This window comes from Lissotriton helveticus, chromosome 5_1 (genome assembly GCF_964261635.1).
Source record: "Lissotriton helveticus chromosome 5_1, aLisHel1.1, whole genome shotgun sequence".
NCBI lineage: Eukaryota > Metazoa > Chordata > Amphibia > Caudata > Salamandridae > Lissotriton > Lissotriton helveticus.
The window spans coordinates 680,195,968-680,221,675 of NC_136065.1; the positions used below are offsets into that span (position 1 = coordinate 680,195,968).

At 44.4% G+C, this 25,708-nt stretch overlaps 1 protein-coding gene across 1 annotated transcript in view; it reads left to right on the forward strand.

Annotated features, from left to right (window-relative positions):
- The window catches only part of PPA1 (inorganic pyrophosphatase 1), a 172,385-nt gene that overhangs the window by 116,248 nt on the left and 30,429 nt on the right, over positions 1-25,708 (forward strand). Inside the window, exons 8-9 of the mRNA XM_078643070.1 lie at positions 9,254-9,339; positions 21,312-21,381. Of these exons, the coding sequence (XP_078499196.1) occupies positions 9,254-9,339; positions 21,312-21,381 (156 nt within the window). The remainder of the gene's footprint in view (positions 1-9,253; positions 9,340-21,311; positions 21,382-25,708) is intronic.

Consider the following 25,708-nt stretch of genomic DNA (forward strand, 5'->3'; position numbering starts at 1 on the left):
GGGGGGCCTCTCAAATTTCGTTACACCACTGGCTGTATTCCTGTGTGCTGGTTGGGACACAAAAGAAGGGAAGGACGAGACTTCCTTTATATCTCCAAAGATTGCTCCTTGATTTAGTGATCTATCACAAGGAAGGGGCCTGGACACATCTCAGGAAGGGAGATGGGGCTGATAAGAGAATCATAAGAGTAGGACTGGGGGTCTGGGATTAACACTTAGATGCAAATATCACTGTGATTGACATTTAGGTGCAATCTCTGGTCACTCCCAGGGATTAAGTTCTGAACAATCTGCTCTGAGTTGTGCCTGTTGTGACAGACCTCTTTCATGAAGGAAGATGAAAAGAAGTGCCCACTTCAAAAGAAGCATACCCCAACATAACACCTCAAAGACCAGACCCTAAATTACATTTGGTGTGGAAAAGGACTATATGGAAGAGAGCTTGAATCCCCAAAAGTTGTCTTTCTTCCAAGCATCCAAACTGGCTGTGTGAAGGGGTAGCTCCACACGACTTCTGCCTGGCTGTCAAGGCCTGCTAGCCTCACCCAGGGAAACCAAGGCCACCTGCCCCAGAGCACCAGCTCCTGCCTGCTTGCCAAGACCAGTGTACTCTGTGAGGAAAATAAGAGCATTGGAGAGAGCAAGGTCCAGTGGGGAGCTCTACCGTGAGGACTCCCTGTGTATGGTGTGAGGATTCGTTTGAGCACTGATGCTGTCATCCATGTGCAGGATTGTTTTCAGCACACCCCCATATGCTATAGGAGGGCTGCTGTAGACTGAGCTGTGTCAAGGCTGAACAGCTCCTGCTACACCTGTATTGCCGGACTGAAGAGACCACATATGCCAAAGGGGGCCGCCATTAAAGTACAATTTTTAGAAGTGCCAAGACTTGTGACTATGTGGGCTGGGTCTCTACAGCTCAAAAAGCCTGTGCCATTATGACTATGTAACCCGGCAACCCCATATACCAGGAGGGGTTGCAGTTACGACCTTACACTTGCTGGTTGGACCTGCACTGAGAAAAAACTGCCCCCAACTCACCACAGAGGAGTTCCAGAGACGCTAAGGATGACTTTGCATCCTCGCTTCCTCCAGTCAGGAACTGAAGAGAGGATTCCCCACCGCCATTGAACAAAATCAACGTACTACTTCTTTAAGAGCAAGGATCTGTTCTATCATCTGAGGCTCTGGCAGCGCCACACTGGAGAGAACCTGCCCTGCTGGGTGCGGCAAGCAGTCTGACCTCTCCAAACTAAGCAGGACTCACCTGTGCATGTTTGAAGGCACCCACTGCATCACTGAACTCATCTTTGCTACAAGAGCGAGTAAGACCAGAACTGGGCCAGTTTTGTCCCGGGGAACTTGCTGCAAACTGTGCTGCAGCACCTTAGACACTTTTGACTAAGTTCCTAAAAGGTAAGAAGGGAGAACTCTTAAGTACGGCCTAATATATTGCTTTTCCTGATTCAAAGCAAACACAAGGAGTGGATGGATGGAGCCCTGAAACTTTTCAGAGACTCACCCCCAGTCACAGATCTGGGTTGAAACCATCATCGTTCTTTAGCTCACTTCGCCACCTCAGTTCAGACCCAGCCATATGCAAATCAGTCTTGACCCTGTGCCTCATGGGAACAGACCAGACCAAACTGCAAAGCCAGGTCTTCCCTGGACCGCATCGAGCATCCTGGGACTGGTTTTGGGGTAACACCCCTCATCAGCCAGGCTAGTTTAAATCCTGTCACAAAGTGTGCAAGGGACCCAAACTGGAATGGCATGGGAAGAAAATAAAATGGATTTAGGCTCAGATCTCTGTAATGGGGTGAATGTATGACATTGTTCTGCATTTTGTCCATCAATTGTTCTGTTTGCATTGTTCACCCGAGTGGGAAGGGTATGCCCAGAAGTGGGTCCCGTGCTCTCCATACCACTGGACTGGAGTCAAGCTAACCTGGCTGAGGGGTGAATCCCCGAAACCGGTGCTAGGATGCTTGTTTCCAGTCGAGGGATGGCCTGGCCTGGCAGGTCAGGCTGGACTGTTCCCATTGGGCACATGGTCAAGACTGATTTGCATATGGCTGGGTTCAAACTGGAATGGCATGGGCAGGAAAACAAAAAGTATGGATTTAGGCCCAGATCTCTGTATTGGGGTCAATGTATGACATTGTTCTTCATTTTGTCCATCAATTGTTCTTTTTGCTTTTCCTGATTCAACCACTGGGAAAGAACTCTGAGCACTTTACACAAAAGGAGGTGGGACAGGGATTTGCCGGACTACTGCTAGAGCCCCGACCTCAAGGGGATAGTGCTGCATTTGAATTTGCGTTTCATTGCCTGTGTACAGTTAGAAATAAAATACTACTTGTTGTAAAAGCTAGTATTTGGCTGGACATTTCTTAATTGTGTGCACTGTTTGCACTTCAAACTATGAGTTGTGTTCACTTACATGATCTACATGCTTCTCAAGGGAGCCTGTACTGCTCGACTACAGCTGCCACTGAGAATCAAGTGCAGAAGGGGTACTTGGCACAGCTGAGCAGGACCCATAGTAGGTCGGACCCTAGAATATCAGGAGTAAAAGGCCTCCACCATCACTGTTGGGCCCAGTAGACCCTGCATGCCCCGTGACCATCTGAAAAGAGTCTGGCAGTCTCCAAAAGGTTCAGAGGTCCGATCCTATTTATTATGAAAGACACTTCATGCACAGGTTTGGGAGTCCCATGCGAGGGACATAACATATCCCTCTCCTCAAGTTGCTGATGGTACTTCTGGCCTTGAAAGCTATCAGTCTCACAGGGCAACATGTCAAACAAGGAGAATGCAATCATTCATGTCCTTTTAGACAGACGATTTAGCAGGTGAGTAAAAATTAAGACTGGTAAAAATAAAGTCTCAGTAGTCACACCGCTCTCATTGGAACATCGAACTGACAGACAAGAGACATCCATGTGTTCATTCACACAGTTCTACAGGTCAGCTTCATCTAATGATGGCTCACTCAAAAAAATGCACAAGTTATGTCTCCCACGTAATTGCAATGTCCTATGGATTCGTTATTTAGCACATTTGTATTCACTTTTACTCTAATCACGATCACTTCAGAGATCCAACATGAGGCTCTTTCTGCTAAATGTGACATGGTCCAGGTGTCTGTGGTTCTCAAACCAGAAGAACATGTGCCACAAAGACCACTAAAATCTAGTGGCACAGCCACTGCTTCTGATGAAGTCCCTGGGCTATATCAGCCACCCTAACCACAGGTTGCTGAACACGCTTGTGCCGCTCGGGAATTCTTAGAATTTGGGTTGTTAATTCTTTCACAAAGAAGCAGTGAAAAATGTTGGCTCTAATTATATAATCAAGCTATTAATTTTGAGTATTTTTCTCTCCTTGGGTAGTGCTTGCATCCTTTAGGGCCCACGGGGGCTACTAAGCCCCAGCAGTGATGGTTGAGGTGTTTGCCACTGGTGTTATGGGTACTGTGTTGTCATGGCTTTGCAATCTAGGTTAAGTATTCCCTTTCTGCACTCCACTCTGAGCGGTGAAAGTGAACAGTAAAAGCTGCTCATGGAGAATATGATATTTGTGATAGTCTGGTGAGAAAGAGCTTAGACGTCAACAATCCGCCAACAGGAAAATCAACATATAGTAAAAAGAAAGTACTTACATTTCATAACAAAACAAAATACTGCACAATCCCTTAGAGGATTCAAGTACAAGGTTGTAATGTTATCTGCGATTCTCACTGAGGTGTCACGCCTTCTGGTGCCCTCTCCTACTACTGGAGTTTGTCATTGTCTAGAGTATCCACTGTCAACTGGGCAGAGTTGCAGTTTACTCTGGATTTCTTAATTGACTAGATGGGTAAATAAGTTATATGGCTTTCATTAATTTGAGTTCACCCGGGCAACAGACTTATGTCAGTTTAGTAGGTACCTCCGCACAGTCGCTTGAGCTGGTCACTGTTGGGCCCCACTTTTCCCAACTTCTAGCAGGGTTCCTTTGGCGGTTGTTTGTTGATGGGTAATCTGCAGGAGCAGCCTCTGTCCAACCACAAGTTGCATGCAGGCTCTCTTTTGTAGTTAGGGCATCCCAGACCGGACGCAGATGAACTTTTTGCCATGGCACTTGCAGCCTCTGGGACAGATCTTCAACAGGTGTGCATTTTTAGCAGCTGCTTCCTCTGGATTATTCTGGGCGTTTTTCCTTCAACAGCGACAAGAGATCTTCACCTTTTGATATTGGACAGTGGCACACCAGTCTATTGATTCCACAGCAAGACACCAGACGACACATTAATGCTTCACCCGTGAAAGTCTTGGACGTTTACAACAGCACCTACATTGGAGATTGGAAGGACCTCACAGTCATCAAGAGCAAGATCTCTATACATTGCTTATATCAGCCGTTCTAACTATTGTATACAAAAAGGGACATACGCGATTCTTGAGTTAATCGCAGCCACGGGTAAGTACTCAAGGCCACATCACACAGTCCGATTGCTTTGCATACCCTGCCACCTGAGTTCGGACCCTGCCATGTGCAAATCAGTTGTGGCTTTGCACCAGTGTAAACAGTCCATCCCGAACCGCAGGCTGGGTCATCCCAGAGCCGGAACATGAGCAAAGCAGGATGTTTCACCTTTATTAGGGCTCATCAGCTCAGTATAGCTTGGTTCAAGCGGCACTGTGTGCACAAGACTCTTATCTCGGCATACCTGTCCCAGTTCGTGTGTCACCCTGAAAGATACAGAAAAGTGATTGATGGAATGCTCACTGGTGTAACAAAAGTTGAGGGGCCCCCCTGCAAGGTACCTGGATGGGCCCCACTCCGGTTTAAAAGGAGTAGTTCTATAAATATGCTGTCTGGTAGGACTCGTGATAATGTAATGTAAGGGAATTTTGTATAGGGCTAAACTGTCACCCAAAGGGTGTCCTGGCGCTTAAATTGTCCGAACAAACCAGGGGAAAAGCGGAACAGTCTAGGCTCTTGGAAACGGAGTGGTTTTCAGCCTCTTCCTAAAACTGGATAGAGTATTAAGTTGCCTAAGCTCTAAAGGAAGATCATTCCACAATCTGGAGACAGTAAAAGTAAAGGATCGGCCGCCCATACGTGCTCTCTTGATTTTAGGAACCCTGATCAAGCGTGCTGTAGAAGAGCGAAGTGCTCGAGTAGGCACATACCAGGTGAATTTTTTCTGGAGCACTCTGGGTCCAGTCCCATGGACAGCCCTGTGAACAATACAGAGAGCCTTAAATTGTATCCGCTGTACAACCGTCAACCAATGAAGGTCCCTAAGGGCCATGGATGAAGACGCTCTCCATGGCCGATTTAGTGCACGTTTTGCAGCCATAGTTTGTATTCTCTGCAGTTTCCTAAGTAAGGAGGCCGGAGCATCCAGGAGCAGAGCATTGCAATAGTCGATTCTACTCAAGACTATGCACTGCACCACCTGAGCTCTAGCGTCAGAAGGCAGAAACAGTTGAACCTTGCGCAAGACTCGTAAGAGGGACATACAGGTGCCAACCGTTTTATTCACCTGGGAGTCCAATTGGAGATTGCTATCCATCAGTACTCCAAGGTTACGTACTGTGTTAGCGGTTACCAAAGCGAGCGGCCGACTAAAGAACACGCTTTGAATTTCTAATAAATTCTTGATTAGGAAGTCATCAATCAATTCTACTTTATTTTGCAGTTTTTTCAAGGCATAAAAGTACAAGTACAAAACAAGTTCAAAGCTTAAATCAATAAAACATATAAAACATACATCATATAAAATAATTACCATAGCTTCACAATTCCATCAATACCATATAAAACAATCAATTGAAACATCTGTGAAGATAGACTTCTTCATCTGGCCACTGTCTTTAAATAAGAGGCAAGGGAATGACACACAGAGATCTGAGAGCTGTTGTATAAAGCTCATTGGAGACTAACATTGGACAAAGTTACATGTTCGAGGCATGTGTGCTGTAGATACACATGCTTTGCATACTCCTGCCATCTAGTGTTGGGCCTGGATGTTTGCAATTTGTTTTTCTTCGAAGAAGTCTTTCCAGTCACGAGGTATGGTAACTCCTCCTTTCGGTGATAGTGCACATGGGTATCGACTCCATTGTTAGATTGTTTTCTTCCGCCATCGGGTTCGGACGTGTATTGCCTCGCTCCAGCTAAAGAAACGTTCTTCGGGTTCTCCACGGTGTGCAATCCACTCTACCCTCGATGATGTTGTTTCGGTATGCGTTTCCCTGTTCTCTGCGTATCAGATTGCTCCACAAACTCCATTTTCGATCAAACACCTCGTGGGCGGCTGTCGGCCTTGCTGAATCGGGCCAGCCTTCGGCCGATGGAACGGACTCTATTACAATTCTGTCCTGGGGGTGCCACGCGAAGTACCCTCGCACCGACCTACATCAAGTTTGTAATTTGTGCCTCTCTCTGGAGCACAAGGCGGAAGGCTGTGATGCTTTTTAGTCGTTTCGGTCCAAGAAGACTACGCGATAGTCAAGCTCAACGACTAGAGATGCAGTGCCAAAGCATCAAACACACTCCGTATATCTTCGGGGAAGAATCCACCCAAGAAGAGATCGAAGCGTCAGCTTCAAAATAAGAGGCCCCATCTGTTCCAGAGTCTGATTCAAAGCTCGAGATCGATCTGGAATCTGAAGATGTGCCTCCCGGACAGGATGCTGTGAGTACCGAAGACTCCTTGCCCCCTAAATCCCCTTCCAAAACTCATAAGGCTACGACACCACCTGTGCCTTCTGGCAAAGGTCGGTACCGAGACAATGTTTCTGATGCCCCGCCACCAAAACAAACCGTCAAGCCTTCCGGCTCAAGACCAAGTTGGCAGAAATTACCTCCAGATCCGAAATAATCAGGCTCCAAGGACAAATCTGGGTCGGAGCCGAAATCCTCCGCACCGAAACACTAACCTGCTTCGGAGCCAAAAACCCTCCACTTTGGAACACGAACTCTTAAGGACCGAAACATTCTTAAAACAAGTCCATTTCAACGCTGAAATCCAAGGACCGTATTCTCGAGGCTCCAGAACCAATTTTAGACGTTCTTTAAGCGAAATTGGATCCCAAACAAAAGAAAATTCATATTAATCCTGATTGTGGACATATGTTGGCTAACAATCCAGCAAAACACAAGCTTCCTGCAGAGAACACGTCTGATAAGATTCCCTTAAAGAAGGAGGACATGGCCACTAGCCCTGTTTGTCCTGCCTCACAACACTCTCCACCTCCACCCTCTTCTCTACAATTAATAATTGAAGATTCATTATACAAAACCTCAGGGAGATCTTTTAACCACCATTTGCTAGTTGTGGTTATGTATGAATGGGAGCTCACTTATAGTACAGTGATGTGTGGGTTGCAGCAATGTTTGATGCAGATACAGTCTACTATCTAGCAGCACGAGTGTCTGCGACTTCTATGATTCATAGACAATACAGGATCTCCTTTTACGAAATTAAATCTAGTGATATCCAAGATGTACACGAGGTGCATCATCCGTGATACCATCAGTGTGTGTATATGTCTATATGTACATCCGTTTGTTACCCAACCACTTTCCCCTATTCTTTCCACAGGTTTTTTCCAGGAAACAAGGAGAAGAACATTGTTTTGGTAAAAGATCACAAGTTTTGTGATTCTCACCCTACTGCAGGCGAGGGTAGGGTGCGCCTTAGCGTGCACATACCACCCAGTCGGCAACACATTGGTCCTGACGAAAACCTCATATTGACACGTAGGTTGAAACATGTAGACCTTTGTTTAAGAAAACACGACACGACTTGTTTAGACACCAACAGCCCACCTAACCGGGCATAGGTGTCCCATATTATTTTAACCAATTGTCCAAGACACTCCGGAATAAACTCTAAGAGTGGGTAGTATTGGACAATTTTTAAACACATGTTTTAGCTTCCTTCTGCACATATAAATCAAAATAACCAGCTCCACTGTAGTCAGGTGTTGCAGCACACCTGGATGGCATTCGGCTGTCTAGGTGGGACCCCGATGATGAAGTATGTCACCAACTAGGTTGGTGAGTGAGGGATCTTCTAAGGACAAAGGTTGTCCAACTTGGGGTTACAAGTAACCCTCCTCGTTGTTCATTTGAAAAGAGGAAGTTCTCTTCCTCTTGGGACCACTCCTCCAATCTTGTTGTAAATGGTTCTGTAGTCAACCAATCCTTGAAAAAGATGAAAAAGGACACCGAGGCAAAATCCATGGGAGTGCTCCAGTCCCAATCCAATAGAGGCTCCTTTTGCCGCTCATTTTATAAAGTAGGGTCCAAAACAACATCATCAGACCCAAATAATTCCTCTTACAACGGCAACAACCAATCCTTTTCCTCTAGAGGTTTCTACAGAGGAGGATATAGAGGAAACCATTCCAAAGGCAGGGGTAAAAGCGCCACACCACATAACACCCCTTCCCCTAATAAGCAGTGACATGCTCACACTTTCCCAGATCACTGAACACCTGTTGGGGGAAGACTTCAACAGTTTTTCTCCGTTTGGCAATCTATAACAACCGACAAATGGGTAGTTGGAAACTGGGCCAGCTTTCAGCCAACATAGATATTCCGTCATCTGACACCTTGGAGCTTTGGAGCAGTTACAGGGCAAACGGAGGACCTGGATGTTTCCGTGTTCACACAAGTACAAAGACAACCTGAAGGCGACCGCCAATTTGTGCAGGCACACCATGTGTTCTCAGTGACCACCACTCTCCTTGTAGAATTTCCTCATCCTGCACACACAATCTTAGCGTTGAAAAGCCTAGTATGGAGATTAAACTGAGGACACGAGGGAGAGACCAGCAAGACCTCGCATCTCTAGGGGTATAAGCATAAAGGCCTCTGATGCTGTGACTCTAATCTGCTTCCTCCCTTTATTAGTCGTCCTGTAACCGCTTATGAAGGGGGCCCTATATGTGCTCAACATCACGGGTATTCACTTTGGGTATACACTTTACCTAGTGGTGCAAGTGCGGGTAAAAATACAGGCAACTGGAGTGGACTTAATAATTAGGGCCACTGGTGCAAAAGCACTGGGCAGGCCAAAAAAACTAATAACGGAAATTTGTGGCAGGAGTGGCTCAGGTGTTTCAAACCATGCAGAGACTTCGGTCACTACACCCACTAGTGTATCTTTTAAACAGTATTAATTCCTTTGTCATGTTCAGAACTGTAAAACATTGCTTTGAATCTTTCTACAATTGTGTGTTTTTAATAGGCATTTGCTGTTGAAATAATTAAAAGCACGCATGAACAATGGAAGGACTTGATAAATGAGAAAACAGACAGAGGAGAAATCAACTGGTAAGACTAGTTTTCATTGTAGATAAAAAATGTAATTACTTTTTGACCAGGATATTTTTTCAGTAAAGATGTAATGTGACTGAAGTCTTCATAAATGTTTAATAGACTAGTCTTGAAAATAGATTAGCTTAATTGGCATTGTTCCTATTGGCTTCCATTGCTTGCTACTCCATGTAGGACAAATGACCACAGTCTGGTTCTTCTGTTCAGTGTTTTTATTTTGCAGTGTGAATCTTCTCTGGATTCATATGCTGTGCATCATTCCGCCATCTAGTGGTTGGGTCTGGAACTCTCCTCTTGTGTATTAGTCCTTCTTCTCCTGCCTCCTTATTTATTTATTCGGGCCCACCGTTTGGTGTTCAGTCCAACCTCTCCTGACATCAGATGCCTCTCTCTGGAAACCTCCACGTATGGTCGCCATCTTAAAATTCTCTTTTTCTACCATTGGGTCAGGAAGCATTGCCAAAGGCTCCCCAGTAGCTGAAAGAAGAGGATTATCCTGACCGTTTGTCGTAGAAAATGCAGATGTTCCAGAGGAAAACCGTAGATACTGTGATCCAGTTTGGAGAACCCAGTAGAGGTATTTCCACAGTGCAAAGAAGAAAGGGTAGTAGCATACTACACGTCGAGAGAAGGTTGGAGCACGTATGGACAGGGGGGGGGCCCTGTTCCAGGTGATATGGAGACCACAACTTTTCGGTTCTTACCAGAGTGTCATGACAAGTTTGTCCAGAAGGACAACCATCAGGTGTGCAACCTTTGTCTACCAAGAGTCCACTTCACCGACAACTGTGAGGCCTGCGCAGAATTCAAACCAAAGACCTTAAGAGCAAGGAAGAAACAAAGGCAAGCAACTACGCCATGCAGGAGCAGATGGGGACATGGTCATTGAGAGACCTGGGGTTATCGAGCAAGGAGGAGGACAACATCACTAAAGGAGCCAAGGGAGAGGGCTCAGACATCGAAAAGGAGGTCATTGACATCTTACTAGGACACTGAAAACATAAGGATAAACGATCACAGGTAACGTCGAAGAAACGGAGTGCAGGTGAGTCTAGAACAGACTCTAGAACATCAAAAATTGCCTTTGTATTGAAGCTCTCACCGACCACAGGCAAAATAAACCCCTATGCTCCCACACCAAGGACACCGCAGGCAGACATGCTGCCGAAAAGACTCCGGTGTGGAAGGACAACTGAAGCCAGGAGAAGGCGAAGAACGGGTCAAATTAAACAGTCACCTGAAGCCTCAGTGTTCAAAAAGATCAACACCCATACTCTATGTTGAAGCGCGTGCAATCAAGATCGAACGGAAGAAAAGGCATCTCAATGCCGAAATAGCCACAATCTTCTCAGAAGGATTCAGTTGAAAGCTTTGACGGAGCACACACAATAGGGCAAGGACTGAGGAGAACAAGGCACTCCAACAACCCCAGAGCCACAGCAAGATGAGGATCAGGTGATCATATATAAAGAAGAGGACCCAGAAGCCACGGGTCTGTTTCAAGAAATGGAGGGGTCAGAATGCCTCAAAAAACAATGTAAGGACCACGAAACAGGTCCCCTAGAGGAGTGACTAGACACACATCGGTGGAGTCCTTCACCCCTGGACGACATTTCCATGTACAACCAACTAATAAAAGATGACTGCAGACTAGTATGGTCTAAATTGGAGGAAAAGTCCTAAACATGTTTTTTATTAGAGAAATTGCTACCCTCAGAGTAAGAGTCAATACCTTCCCATACTCCCAAGCACACTGGACCAGGGAAGAGAGATACTTCCAAGGAACTTGCTGGTCAGTGACACCCAGGGCCGAAAAAAAGTACAAGCACTCCTCAAAGAACCCACCATATATTAGAGCTAACACGCCAGTAGCTTCTATCATTGCAGCCACTGCCAGGAAGAGGGAAATGTGCCAACTACCTCCAGACCGCCTCCTGATAAGGAGAGTAAAGGAATGTGCGTGGTGGTGAGGAAGTTTTAAAGGGAAGAAGCAACACAATGGCGAATAGCTAACTCTAATGCCCGGCTCAACAGACCTGCTTATCAACACTGGGAGGAGATGGCAGAGCTGATGAAACATCCTCCGTAGCAATATCAAAAGAGAGCGGCATCCCTTGCAGAAGAAGGGAAGAATATCGCTAACACTTGTTTGAAATCTGCGCTATACGCTCCAGACCCAGCAAGCAAACAAATGATGGCAGGAAAAACCCAAAGAAAGCATGCCTGGTTGCGGGTGTTTGACTTCAAAAAAGAGTTTCAAGCAAATATCATTAACGCCCCTTTCAATCGGGAACACCTTTTTGGGAGTGTAGTAGATGTCTTGCAGCAGCTGAAGAAGGATAACCATCCTGCAAAATCGATAGGAGCCCCACAGTTTAGGGGACAGCAAAGACCGAGTACCTCTACCAGAAGAACGGTGGGTAGAAGTGGCTTTTAAAGTGCTTCCACACCCAAGAGCTTCCAACGTGCAACCAGGCACAGACACCAACACAATAGTGAATGTAAATGTATGTAAATGTATTTGAGCTTGTAAAGCGCACTGCTACCCGTCCGTAGGTTTCCTGGCGCTGTATAACTCTGGGGAACCAGTCCTGGCTTTCCCTGTGGGATGGTCCCAGCTGGGAGTCCCCAAGGTGGAGCCAGGCATCCCCGGAATTGATGGGGCCTTTGTGGAGATTAGGCAAGCTAATGCCCAGAGTTGCCGAGTGGAACCCCTGATTAGAGTAAGCACAGAAGCGAGAATTATCGAGTCCGCTGACCTAAGTCCACGACCCTGCCGCGTCGGGAATTGAACCCTGGTCCCGGGCTGACTTCTGCTCCCGGATCTGCCGCCTCTAACCAGTGAGCCACACCACTCCACGTAAATAGTAAAATAGTGGTAGTACCATGCACAACAGAGACAACAAGGTCGTGGACAGGCGAGAGGCAGATCACAGCCACAGAGAGGGGCAGCTGCACCAGCGAGCATGTCACTTGTAAAACCAACACCCCCTACCACACACACAACACCTGTTTGGGGGAGGGGGGGGAAGGATAGAACCCTTTTTCCAGGAGTGGAGGAAGGTCACTTTAGATGAGTGGATGCTCATTATTATCCTGCTATTGCATAGAATTGGTCAAACACCCACCAGTGTATAAAAACATCCTCACAAGAGAATAACACACCTGGCTATGATGAAGTGAAAGAATAGCTGCAGAAAAAGGCAGTTGAGAGAGTGCCCAGTAAGGAAATCAACCACGGAAACTACTCAACTTAATTCCGGATATCAAATCAAGACTGGTCCCTACGCCCTATACTAGACCCCTGTTTCTTAAACAAGTTCATAAAGAGACAGAAGTTCAAAATAACAATGCTTCAAGATGTCATCCCGCAGCTTCAATGACTATATGGTTACCATAGACCTAAAAGATTCATATCTACACAGCACAATGAAACGCAAGCACAAAACAATAATTGTGCTTTGTTAAAGACAGAACACACTATTAATTTAGGGTACTACCATTTGGAATCAAATCAGCACCCAGAGTGCTTAACAATGCTTAGCAGCAGTTGCGGGGAACCTGAGAAGGCAAGGGATACATGTGTACCCTTACCAGATGACTGGTTGGTAAAAGCGTACTCACTACATGAGTGCAGAAACAACATAAAAACAGTGATAGACACCCCACAGACTGGGATTTTCCATACACATGGAAAGTTGTCTCCCACACCAGAAAAAGAGAAGCTCTTCCTGGGAGCAAGAATCAACACAGCAAAGGTAAAAGCATACCCTTAGGAAAAAAGAATACTTTAGATAACACAAGGAACTTGCCAGTACCAGAAAGGTCAGTCTTGGACGATGAATACCATAGGGAAGATGCTGGGAAGGATGGCCTCATGCATACCTCTAATAAAATATATGCATGGTTGCACATGAGACCAATTGAATGGGTCCAGAGCCAATGGTCACAAGCAACAGGTGTTGGTAAGATCTAGTGGTTGTCACACAAAATGTACAGGAGGAGATGGTGTGGTGAAACAGGACAAATATAACAGGAAGACCCTTCATATTGCCAACTCCAATAGTGATCATTACCACAAATGCCTCTCATATCGGATGGGAAGCTCATATGGGGAAGTTCAAGATCCGAGGGATCTGGACAACCGAGTTAGCAGTACAACACATAACCCCTACTGGAGCTGAAAACAGTATTCCTAGCCTTAACAGTCTTTCAGTAGCAGCAGTGAGGAAAATCAATACTAATCCAAAAGGACAACTCAACAACAATGTTCTACCTCAACAAACAACGAGGGTCAAAATCCTTTGCCCTTTCAAAGCTAGCACAAACGATCCTGAGATGTGCTATCCAGTGAGAAATCAACATGACAAATATATCTACAAGGGAAATACAGTGTAGAAGCAGACAAGCTGAGCATACATGCATCCACCTCACAAACATTGGAAGGGAGTCAGACAGTAATTCTTAAAGGTGTTCAGAAGATGGGGAACATCAGAAATTGAACTTTTCGCAACACCAGGAAATTAAAAAAATGCCAATCCTTCATTTCCAGACATCCACACCCACACTTCTGTGGAACGCACTGTGAATAGACTAGTTGGGGATTTGCTTATGCTTTTTCCCCGATCCCTCTGTTACCACTAGTGATCAACAAATGCAGACAGTCGCAGATGACTTTAATACTCCTCGTCCCACAGTGGGCAAGACAGACTTGATTCTCTAACAGAGATGGCACACAACAATGTGCAGAGACTGCCAGCATTACAAGATCTGCTCTCCATGCAGGGAGGGGGATTCCCCACACAGAACTGAGCACACTGAGCCTAGCGGTATGGCTCCTGAAGACCGAGTTTGGACACTTCCGACTGCCCGATAAAATAAAGACCGACAACAAGGAAATGCTATTTAGCTAAGTGGGAGAGGTACACAAGGTAGTGCCAGAGATCTGGCCTCTTACAGGACAAGACAAGATACTGCAGTTTTGATACTTCATCAGACCAGACATCAAACTAACCTATGTCTTTAAAAGTGCATCTGGCAGCTATAGTGGCCTACCCAAGGGGTTTCGTAGGAAGAAGCTTATACACTACACCAGTGATCAAGAGATTCCTGGAAGGGGCTAAAAGAATAGACCCACCAAGAAGTGCCCCACCACCTACATGGAACCTAAATGTAGTGTTGACCTAACTGATAAATTACCCTTTGAACCACTCCACAAGGCCACTGTAAGATTCTTTACACTTAAAACAGCCTTTTTAGTCGCAATGACATCTCTCAATAGAGTAAGCGATTTGCAAGTCCTCACCATTCAGGAACCGTACGTGCATATACACAAGGACAGGATTGTCATGACGACCAATCCACATTTCCTACCAAAGGTTTCAGTCCCAGTTTCACATAAACCAGACAATCCAAATACTGAGTTTTTTCCAACAACCAAAGATTCAGGCAGAAAGAGCACTACATACATTAGACGCACAAGGAGTGTTAATGTATTATATGGCAAAAACAAAGCCAATCAGGAAGGGAAAACAACTCTTCATATCATTTTCAGACAATAGCAAATGGAAACTAATCACTAAGCACACATTCGCAAGGTGGATTGCTTAAACAATCCAGGCGTGTTTTAGGACAGCTGGCATACAACTAGAAACTAAACCAAGAACTCGCTCAACACCTAAAAAAGTAGCTACAATAGCTACCTGGCAAATGATCCGTTAAATGACGTATGCATAGCAGCCACTTGGTCATCGGTGCACACGTTCACAAAACACTACTGCAATGACATACAGATAAATAGGAACGCACAAGTGGGACAGAGTACTGAATTGTTTGTTTACAAGCTCCAACACATCACCAACCCAGCCCCCGCTGTGATGAAAACTGCTACATCATCAATGCACGGAATGTAATCCAGAAAAGATTTGCTCTGCAAAACGAAATGCTTGCTTCCCTGTAGGAATAGTTTTGCAGCTTGTAGAATTTTCTGGATTTGCATGCGACCCACCTACTTCCCCAGGTGATGAGGTGAGCAGAAGTGGAAAGAATATGCAGTAAGAGGAAGGCCCCTAAACACCGAATTATCAGATGGTTGCTAAATAAATAAATCTGAAGATGGCGAGCATGTGTCGGGGCTTCCGGGGAGAAGTGTCTGACGTTAGGTAAGGTTGGACTGGACACCAAATGGTGGGGACAGTTGACGCCCAACAAAAAAGAGGAAAAAGAAGTGGGACTAATATACATGAGTAGAGTTCCGGACCCAACAACTTTATGGCGGAATAATCCACAGCATGTGAATCCAGAAAATTCTTCAAGCTGCAAAACTACTATTTTGTTCTCATCCCTTGAATATTTTTACTCCATGGATATCTGAAATTTTCCAGATATTTAAGACCTTCCCAATAGTAAAACGGGACGCTCTTTGGAAAAGGTTGAAGGTGTGCATTTTGGTTTTTCAATTACCCTTTTTCCATTCTGGAACACATGTTTACTGCCGAGTTGGAGTGTTTACTAGCATCCCATAACATGCAGTGAGAAATAGGCAAGTCGCACCTTTTCTTGAGTGTACCTAATCTTGTCTTTTCAAATGTTTTAGTATTAAAGTGGTGGCTTTGTTGCCTAAGAATTCAAATTGGCTGGCATTATTTACAGTTTTGCAAAGAATTAAAAGATCAATACAGCAGTCGCTGTGGAAAGCTTTTATGTCTGAACGACTTGCTTCAAATTGAGAAATTGACACAAACAGGCCTGCCTTAAGATGCTATTGTGTTGTTGGTCCCACTTAACACTACTAAGAGATGGAGAGATTGACACATGAGCGGAAAAATCTATTACAAGAGACTTTCGGCAAGGAAAACCTCCCAGTGCAACACAACTGCACTATGAAATAACTACTCTGGTCTTCCAAGTGTAACAATAGGTGTAGTTGACAGCTCCCGGCTTATAATGCCAATCTGAGTTAGAAGCATTAACTGTAGTTTTTGTACATTTACTGAACAGCACTCGATGAAGATTCCCACACTGATGACCTGTTATATAGAAACGTTCTTAGACATGCTTTGTCTTTAATTCAGTATTCTATCTGACCAAAACAAAACCAGCCGACACATGTTTTGTCGCATATGGAAATAGTTCTGCAACTTCCTCAGGGCTGAATGGAGAAGTGAAAGGTCTTTGTAATCACGCTGCTGGTGATAATTCCAACCCGGCTGGGCTATAATCCTTGAAGTGGTAACGACTAATGTACGCAATGTATCCGTTTGAAGTTCTCATCGTGAAGCGGGTGCCGTGAGGGTGCAGAGCGTCAGACGATCTGTAGCGAGTATGCTCGGACTGCTTCATGGACGATCACTGTGTTCCGGGTAAAGACAAAGCATCATTATCTTCATTGTTTATTGACCATTGGTCTGATTGTGCACACATTGTGTAAAGACTATACATACTGTTCATTTCTTTTATGTGTTCCTGGACATGGATGTACATTGTGCAAGTGTGAGAACTCTTTCCTACATAATTTGGAGGGGTTATAGGGCTTATCTCCTCTCTCAGTAGCACCATCCTAATAGATTTTCGTAGCAACTAATTGCTTTACACAGCTGAGCACCTACATTTCCCTTCAAGAACCCTCCTCTTTAGATGTAATGGTCCCAGGATCATATTGTTTTGGTCAAGCTACCTGTACAGCAGTCTTTGTGTGTTCTACAGGATGGGAATTTAATTACACATCTATTTCCTGAAAGCCAGAATCATGGTGTTGTCCTTGTCTAACCCAAGGTGATCAGTCAGTTATAATAATTGCCCAGACATATCCAGCTCTTTGTGTCTTACACTATTTATAATTGTCTCAATTTACAGATGCTCAGCAAATTTGTTTAATTTAATCTTCCGTGCAATGAGGCAAGGGTTTGAAACCACTCCATTTTTGACCAAGTATCGTGATTGATAGCCCTTGTGTCAATTGAGATGAGCACAGACTTATTCTGCTCTCCTTGGTGGTCACAATAAGACCAGTATTAAAACTGTTCCTGCAGGCGGCCTACAGATTTTCTGAAGCCCTTGGTTTGAGACACCTAATACGAAGCCACAAATTTTACCAGCCCTTAGAGTTAGAAACATTTCCTCATACATGTACATTTCCTTTCTCCCTTCCATCATGTCTCTGTGATAGACTCCTTTCTAGCTTTGCTGGTAAGCACGCTTGGAGGAGTGCATGTATTCCTGGTCCAAGACACGTTTGTCCCATAGGCTTTTCTTAACATACTTTCTAAAGATCACGGCAGTTGGTATGTTCTTCTCCTGTCGCTCCTATTACAATTCTACATTACCTCACTTCTTTATCACACTGTACTTCAAGAGAAGATCCCCTTCTGTCACAAGTCTCATGAACTGTGACCCAACTACTTGATTACTCTGTGGATGTTTTAACTTTGATTTGAGTTTGAAATGATCACATCAAGATGCCTATTTCAGAAAGTTGGCAGTAGTTCTAGTGTGAAACTTTATCTTCTGGAAACTTTCATTCTGGGCTATACTTCTCTGTGCTTCAGAGTCTAATTAAGAAGACCATAGCTCTCCGGGTTAATCGAGTTTACATCCGCTATTAGCATTCATCTGCTGTTCAGCAATTTTACTGACTCAATTCGCCATCTATCTAATAGTGACGTCCTTTCCAGAATGACGAACGTCATTTAATTTGTGTACACTTAAAGATGTTTACTTTAAGACCATTTAGAACACTACAAGACATTCAGTCAGGGCGATTGACCTGTGCATGGGGCATACTGACAAATGATGGACTAAAACCAACCTGGTAGGTCAGGCCCAGGAAAATGCTGGTTTTTCAAATGTGAAACATTCCTACGACTTCCAACTTACTATCTGTTCATTTAAAAGCAGGACATTCACTCTGCAAGAGGGCAGCGTCCAGCAGTAAGGTGAATGCAGACTTCTCAAAAAATTTAAGAGCAGAGCTGAGGTCCTCCTGCACCGATGCCCCAACAACTCAGGTCTGCCCATCTGCTCAGCTTGTAAGACCAGAAGTAGGGTTCTCATGGGCATGATGTATGGCTCTGCTCTCAACTCCTTAGATGCATCTGTTGTTTTCGGATAAGAGCTTGAGGGTAGGAGGCAAAGGGTATGAGGGCCGAGATGTGTCGAGCAAGCACTGGACAAAAGAAAGTAATTGAACATGCGAAGTAGAGTTGGCAAATGAGCATACAAGTAAGGTTTCCAGGAGGGATGAGGCATATAAGACAGCTGGCAAATCGCAAAATTCTAGGCCATCATATAAATAAACATTCCAGCGTCAGTGTCTTCAGTGTAATGTCTTGATTCAAAATACGTTCTCAATACTATAATGGGAGGCATTGTTTAGTACACAAATGTACACTGTATGAAAAGCATTTTTTAAATTTGTATGTACACTACTGCTCGAAGGACAACATGCTCAGTAGTCTGAAAGATTTGTATCCAGAAAGATTTGTATTAAAAAATATTGTGTTCCCCCCTTGTGTACATTTATACTTTTCGTAGTTGCCTTCATCTGGGTCGTTCTAATACTTTTTTATGGGTATTGCTTTGCAAAGTGAACTTACTGCAAAATTCCTGAGCCAGCTGACTCATTGTGCAAAATCATAGTTTTGAACAGGATATCACAAGCTGCATTCAAACTAGTTTCAGTCAAAGAGCAAAGACTGGCTTTGAATCAAATAACTTATGATATTATTGTGCCTACCTGCTCGAAAGTCTGTTTTTAGTGGTTAACGCCTTACTTTGCGCAAAGAGTGAGCTGCTACGCCCAAATTGCCTTTACTCAAGTTGAGCAGAAACAAACCAATTCCTTGTTGAGTAATGTAGTGCCTTCTGACTGTAGGAGTAATCTGGATGTGTCTTACTATCTTTCTGCATTTTTCCTACACCAGTGAGGACTAAGTGGCACTTTTCAACGTTGGTGTCAGTAGATATCTAATGTTTTATTTGACTAGGATGCGCTAATACGAGTCAAGCACCTGTGGATGCAATTAATGCACTTTTTCCCTCTCTAACTCAGTTAAATCCCTTGGAACAAGCATTGACTAAAACCTCAGTCTTACTCCTAACATAAAAAACGCAGCGAAAGGAGCTCTCTTCATTCTCCAACACCTCAAGAAAATTAAACCCTTCATTCCCGCTGAAGATCTTAAACTAGTTGTGCAATCACTAGTTTTGTCTAGATTGGATTATGGTAATGCTTGCTGGTATGCCGAAAGTACACCTAACCCCAAACAAATCGGTCCTCAACCTTGCGGCTAGACTTATATCCGTTTGTAAGCATCTCCCCCCATCCTCAAGGGTCTTAAATGGCTTCCCGTCGATGGCAGAGCCATCTACAACACCGCTTGCATTAGGCACAAAGCCCTCCATCAACACACCCCATTGTATCTCTCCGTTAAACTCCACAAAGCTGGCTGCTCCAGAGCAATGAGGAGCACCAACGCCCTCACCCCTGTGCCGCACTTGCTAAACAAGAAATCTACACAAATCTCCGGTAATGCGCCTACCATCTGGAACTCTCTCCCTAAAGACCTACGTTGCAATCCATCCTACCTCGGCTTCAAAAAAGACCTCAAGCTGCATCTTCTCAATATATTCTGGGGACCTTAAGACTGTTCATCCAACACAGATCATCATCCAATCCCTGACTCTACGAGGCTCCCTTGACTGTTTGCCCGTCCCACCCCCCCTTCTCATTCATACCTAATTTACTACCTCCCCCCTCTATTCTCCTTTGTAGTTACCCCTCTCCCCTTCTTCTCATTACCTCTTCTATCATCCTCCTCAGCTCCACCCCCAACTTCTCATCTTCCACCCCCTCACCATCCTCACTTGTTTTATCTCCCAACATTTGTTATTGCCTAATGGTTTTCTTTATGTATGTCCACTTACAAGATTTGCAACGTTTATAATGCTATAACTGTTCAATATATTTTATCTCTGCATTCAAATTTTTACTTTGTAAAACTTTTATCACCCAGCCCTTGTAAAGCGCTCTGATACCCTCGGATCTAGCCAGGGCTATATAAAACCTGTAAGATAAATAAAAATGAATAAATAAATGCCCATGGCATTACAGGAGCTCCACTAATACTTAAAATGGAGAGGAAGAGGTACCAACCTTCCTGTAAAATGTTCTTATTTGCAGGAAGAGTGACAATTCGTAGTTGGAAGACCTCAATGGCAACCTTAGCTTAACTACGGTTACACAACTATCCACCCCTCCCCATTTCTCGAGGGTGGTCTCTCTCCACTTCCTTTGTACCAGATATCATGATTGGTGGTTTGAAAATGGATGGTTGCATACCGTGTCATATTTGTGTACCTTTTCTGGGTAGTTTGCTCCTTTACCTTTGTACTCAAAGGTCAATCAACGGCTGAAGTCAAATACAATTTTGCATCTGAATACTTTAGCAGGCACTGGTTTCCTTTCCATCTGCTCGATTCTTGTGCAGTGCCCCAGGATGATGTAGGTGCCCGCATCGCCCAGCCAAGTCAGTTCTTGTTGGTTTAGAGTTCATTTACTGAATGCCCATAATGAAGAGCCCTTGTTAGAAAAAAAATCTCCATCTCTTTTTCTCTCTCTCTCGCTCTCTTTCTCGCTCTCTTTCTCGCTCCTTCTCTTTTTCTCTTTTTCTCTCTTTTTCTTTCTCTCTTACCACTCACTCTCTCCCTCCCTCCCTCCCCCCCCATGCTTCCTTGAATGTAGCACATCATATGAGCTAGGGAACAGTCTCTGGCCATGGAATTCAATGTTGCATTTGTACTAAAGTTAAGATTTATATGATTTTAATTATTGACATTGTTTCATTGTTTGCTGAGACCTCCGTTACAAATAACCAATTTAATAATATAGCATTTAAAAAAATAAGTGTTCTAACTTGCTGCCAACAGTGATTTTCTGCGCAAAAACATACTGGTTTTGTTTGTTTCAACAGCACAAACACTACATTAAAAGACAACAAATTCATGTGCTCTCAAGAAGCTGCTGAGACCTTTGTGAAGGCTGTGAGTATTGTATTATTATTAACTATTTCTTCTCAGTTTCTGAACCTTGTGGACAGCTGCAACATTTTACTTTGTTGAAAATTGTGGATTCCAACACAGTTATCCTCACTTTGACAATTGCCCACTCAGTGGTGGTATTCGTACCAGTATGAGTTGTTGGGGGAATTCCAGGTGCTTCTGATACATATAACTAGTGCTAAAACTGAAATACCAAAGCAGGCCATAACATAGCAACAAACATGGCTGGAATGCTGCTTTGATAATTCCTTAACCCTAATTCCAACAAGTCCCCGTGTAGGCTCAGATTACAAATTGCTGGCAGCTAACAGAGTACCTTGCGGCTTTCCCAATGCTTGTTTACCAAAGGAAACTATGTTTCGCTAAATTTCTTTTCTTTTTTTTTTTCAACGGTGTAATTCGTTTTATTTCTCCATTTTATTACGGACAACCAAACATTGTAGATATTGCTGTTTTTACTACATATGTCCCCATTTGGAAAACACATTTTCAAGCTAATTGTCCCAAAATGATATTTATATTTATCGGGTCTTTTAGTTGGTACCTTTTAAAATCCCCCCTGCATACAACTTTTTAGTTAAATTACTGTTATAGATCAATTGCCTACGATCACACAGTTTGGTTATGCGGGCAAGGTCCTGAAATGAGAAACGAAACTTAAACTATGATCAACATCCACATTACAAACTGAACCCCTCCTCTATTCCCCCCTCACCCCATCTCAAATTAGCTGCCGTTATTTTGCCCAGAATCACAGTGTGTAGTAAAGGGTGAATGTTCAAGCGTTTTCACTCACTGCAGGGGAGGTTCAGATTCACACTGCAAACTAAACCTCCACTAGGATGAACATCCTCTCCCTTCATCCCACAAATTGTCTACAGTTAATTACCCAGAATCACTGCTTTTAGTTAAGGGGTGAATATTCCAGCATTGTCACTCATTGCAGGGGTTGTTCAGCTTCCACACACCGAACTGAGCATCTTCTAGATCGTTCAAATCATCTGCAGGTATTTAGAACTGAGGTGCATGTATATCTAACATAATTTGCCCAAGATCAGTGTTAAGTGACGTGTGAAAGGTCCAATGCGTGGCCAATTGTTGTAGAGGATGTTTAGCATCCGTGAGGCAAATTGAACAACCTCTAGTCGTGATTCACCCAAGATCACACAGTTGTGTGAATTGGGACAAACTCACCGTACAGGATGTTCTGCGTGGAGAGTGTCCTGACCAAGAAGCCCATCAACATATCCACGATGTCCAGGTACATCAGGACGTTGTTGGTGGCGTTCTGAAGCTTCTTCCAAAAGAGCAGTCATGATGAACAGGATGTTGCTGGCAATGGTCAGCACAATGATCAGAGACGTTGGCCGTTCGTGTCGAGAGCTGATGGCTGCCCCGAAGGTCCGGTTACTGAGGTTCCGGTACCTGCCGTCCAGTTGAGCAGCTCGATCAAGGTGCCCTTGCTGGCATAGTGCCCCCGGTTGTCCTTGCGCAGCTGGATGAAAGAGCTCATGCTCAGGTTCCCAAAGTTTTCAGTGTACACAATGTCCATGGCTAAGCTATAGCTCTGTAGGAGATAACGTGAAAAAACATCAAGGTTGTACTTTCCTCCACCATTTGGGCTCCGTGCCCCCCAAAGTGGTACCAAGTAGGCATCGGGAAGGGAGTTAGTTCGGAAGCGCAGCGTTATTGCGCGGACCCTGTTGCTCAGTCAAAAGCCATGTGAAAGGAAAATGGAGACAAACACTTCATGCTGACAATCTTGCAGCAGTATCCCAGTTGATTTAATGACCAAGCTCACCAGGTACTGACTTAAATCAATTCTAAAATATAAAAAAAGCCTAAAAATGCACGTTGAAATACGGTGATACCTACGCTTCCTTGGCCACAAATAACAACAAAACAAGTCCATATACAGGGCGGCTTTACACAGCAGGTGCCCTGAGCTCGGTTTCCCATGTCTCTGCATGTTAAATGTTTTTATGGAAAATCTGGTTTAAAAAAATCCATCCTGTGTGTTTCTCCCATGTAATTAAACGCAAGGCGTCCTCAGCTCACACAGGAGGCTCGGGTTCAATGGTGGAGCCCTCCTGCTGGATGGTGTGTGTCTCAGCAATGCAGCTTGTTGTTTGCACTCCCCACCCTACAGCGGGCGGGTAACTTACCAAGCTGAGTTTTCATTTCAGTAGCAAAGCTCCTCTTTGCACAGACCTGAAGCAGAGCAACAAGACATGGAGAAGCTATGAGCGGTCACATCCGCTCGCACACCCATTCCCCCACACACAGACCCAGAAAACTACAACCAGTTATAGATCCCCACTCTCACACACCCACTCTCCTTCACAGACCCAAAAAACATTACCACACCCAGTCATGCGCTCATTCACAATCCCAAAACCACTACCACACCCAGTTAGACTCACTCACACTCATTCATGCATACACCCACTTACAAAACCACTACCACTCCCGCTCTCACATTCACACACCCACACCCACTTGCAGACCCAGAAAACCATTACCACACCCACTCAGAACCATATTGCCACTCACACATCCACGCACACATATTGACACACCCAGTTACACTCATTAACACAAGCACTCCCTCACAGCCACTCACACATCAACTCACAGATCCATAAAGCCACTCAAAGACCCATACCACCCCTCACACAACCAGTGACAGCCACCCACTCATACACCCACCTAACCACTCACACACCCACCCAATCACACAATCGCAAAACCACTCAAACACCTTCACAGCCACTCGGACACACCTACTCACATACTCACATATCCAGCCACACCCACTTACACAGTCACTTACACCCCCCCCCACACATAGCCACTCAAACATAGCTATTCACACACTCATACATAGGCAATGACACACTTCTAGAAATTGCAATAACATATTTTGTATTAAATGTGTTGTTAAGAAAGACTTTGTGCATTGCATTTATAGAAAGACTGCACAAGTTACTTTTCCTTAATTTTAAGATATTTCGTTTTTAAAATATATAAAAAGAATGAATGTGTGAATAAAATTTATTTATAAACCTGTTCAAATGTATATTAGTAAATTGAACTTCTGGGTCAAATCTTAGTACAATTTATCTTTTTTGTTGTTGAAAATTGTGAAATTTACTAAAATACTAAAGATGACAGGGAGGCCCTAGTTAGGAAATAGCATTACAAAAAGTCTAAATTCACTCAAAGAACTGAAGGTTATAGGGACGTTGTAGTTGGTTTCCGAATTTACACACACAAACCCATAGAAATTCAATAGGTATAGTTACCTGAGCTAACAATAACGTATGCCCCCGCAATGCACTTCTTATGCCCTCACATATTACATCACTCATGACATGGTGGGCAGAGTAGGGTTGACTGCATGTCTGGGGTTGGCTGCAGGGATTAGCTGCAGGCCAGACCATGTTAACAACCCTCGCCATACACAACCGAAGGCCCTGCACAGCATCGGGCTGGCTGCCTGCCTTTGAGGGTGGCCCCAAGGTGCAGTTTGGGGTTGGATGCATGGGGGGGGGGGGGGGGGGGGGTTTGCTCGCAGCCAACCTCTTTCCGTGCATGGCAGAAGGCTGTGCGCAGCTTGGGGTTGGCTACATACAGAGAGTTGGCCACAGGAAAGGTTTGCAGCCGACCTCCGCTGTGCACAGCTATAGGCCAGTTGCGGTAGCTGATTGGATTTACATATAGAAATATAAATTAGTTTGAGGCATGTGTAGCTGTGATGCACATGCTTTGCATACTCCTGCCATTTAGTGTTGGTTCTGGATGCATGCACTTTGTTTTTCTTTTACGTCTCGAGTCACGAGAAGGCGACTCCTCAGGGTGATAAGGCGCATGGGCGGGCATAGGGGAGAGGAGTTGGCCTAACAGCTAGGAGGGTCGTCCTCGAATCTGGAGAACTGGGTTTGATTCTCAGCAATGACGCTGAACATCCTGTGATTCTGGGCAAATCATTTAATCACCCCGTGCCTAACAAAAATGAATGTGTCCTTAGGTAACACAACTGGTGCTATGTAAATCGCTCCGATACCCGATTCGCTTCAAGTTCGCGCTATATAAAACTCTGTTCGAAAAAAAAAATGGACATGAACTCCATTGTTAGTTTCTTTTCGGCATTGGATTTGGATGTGTGTGCTTGCGTATGGGGTCAAGACCATACGGATCTCTGTTTGGTTCCCAATCGACTCTAACCCACACCGGTATTGTTTCAATCGTTTCTACTCTGCATATCGAGGAACAAGCGCTTGTCAAATTAACAAACTTCTATTGCAGT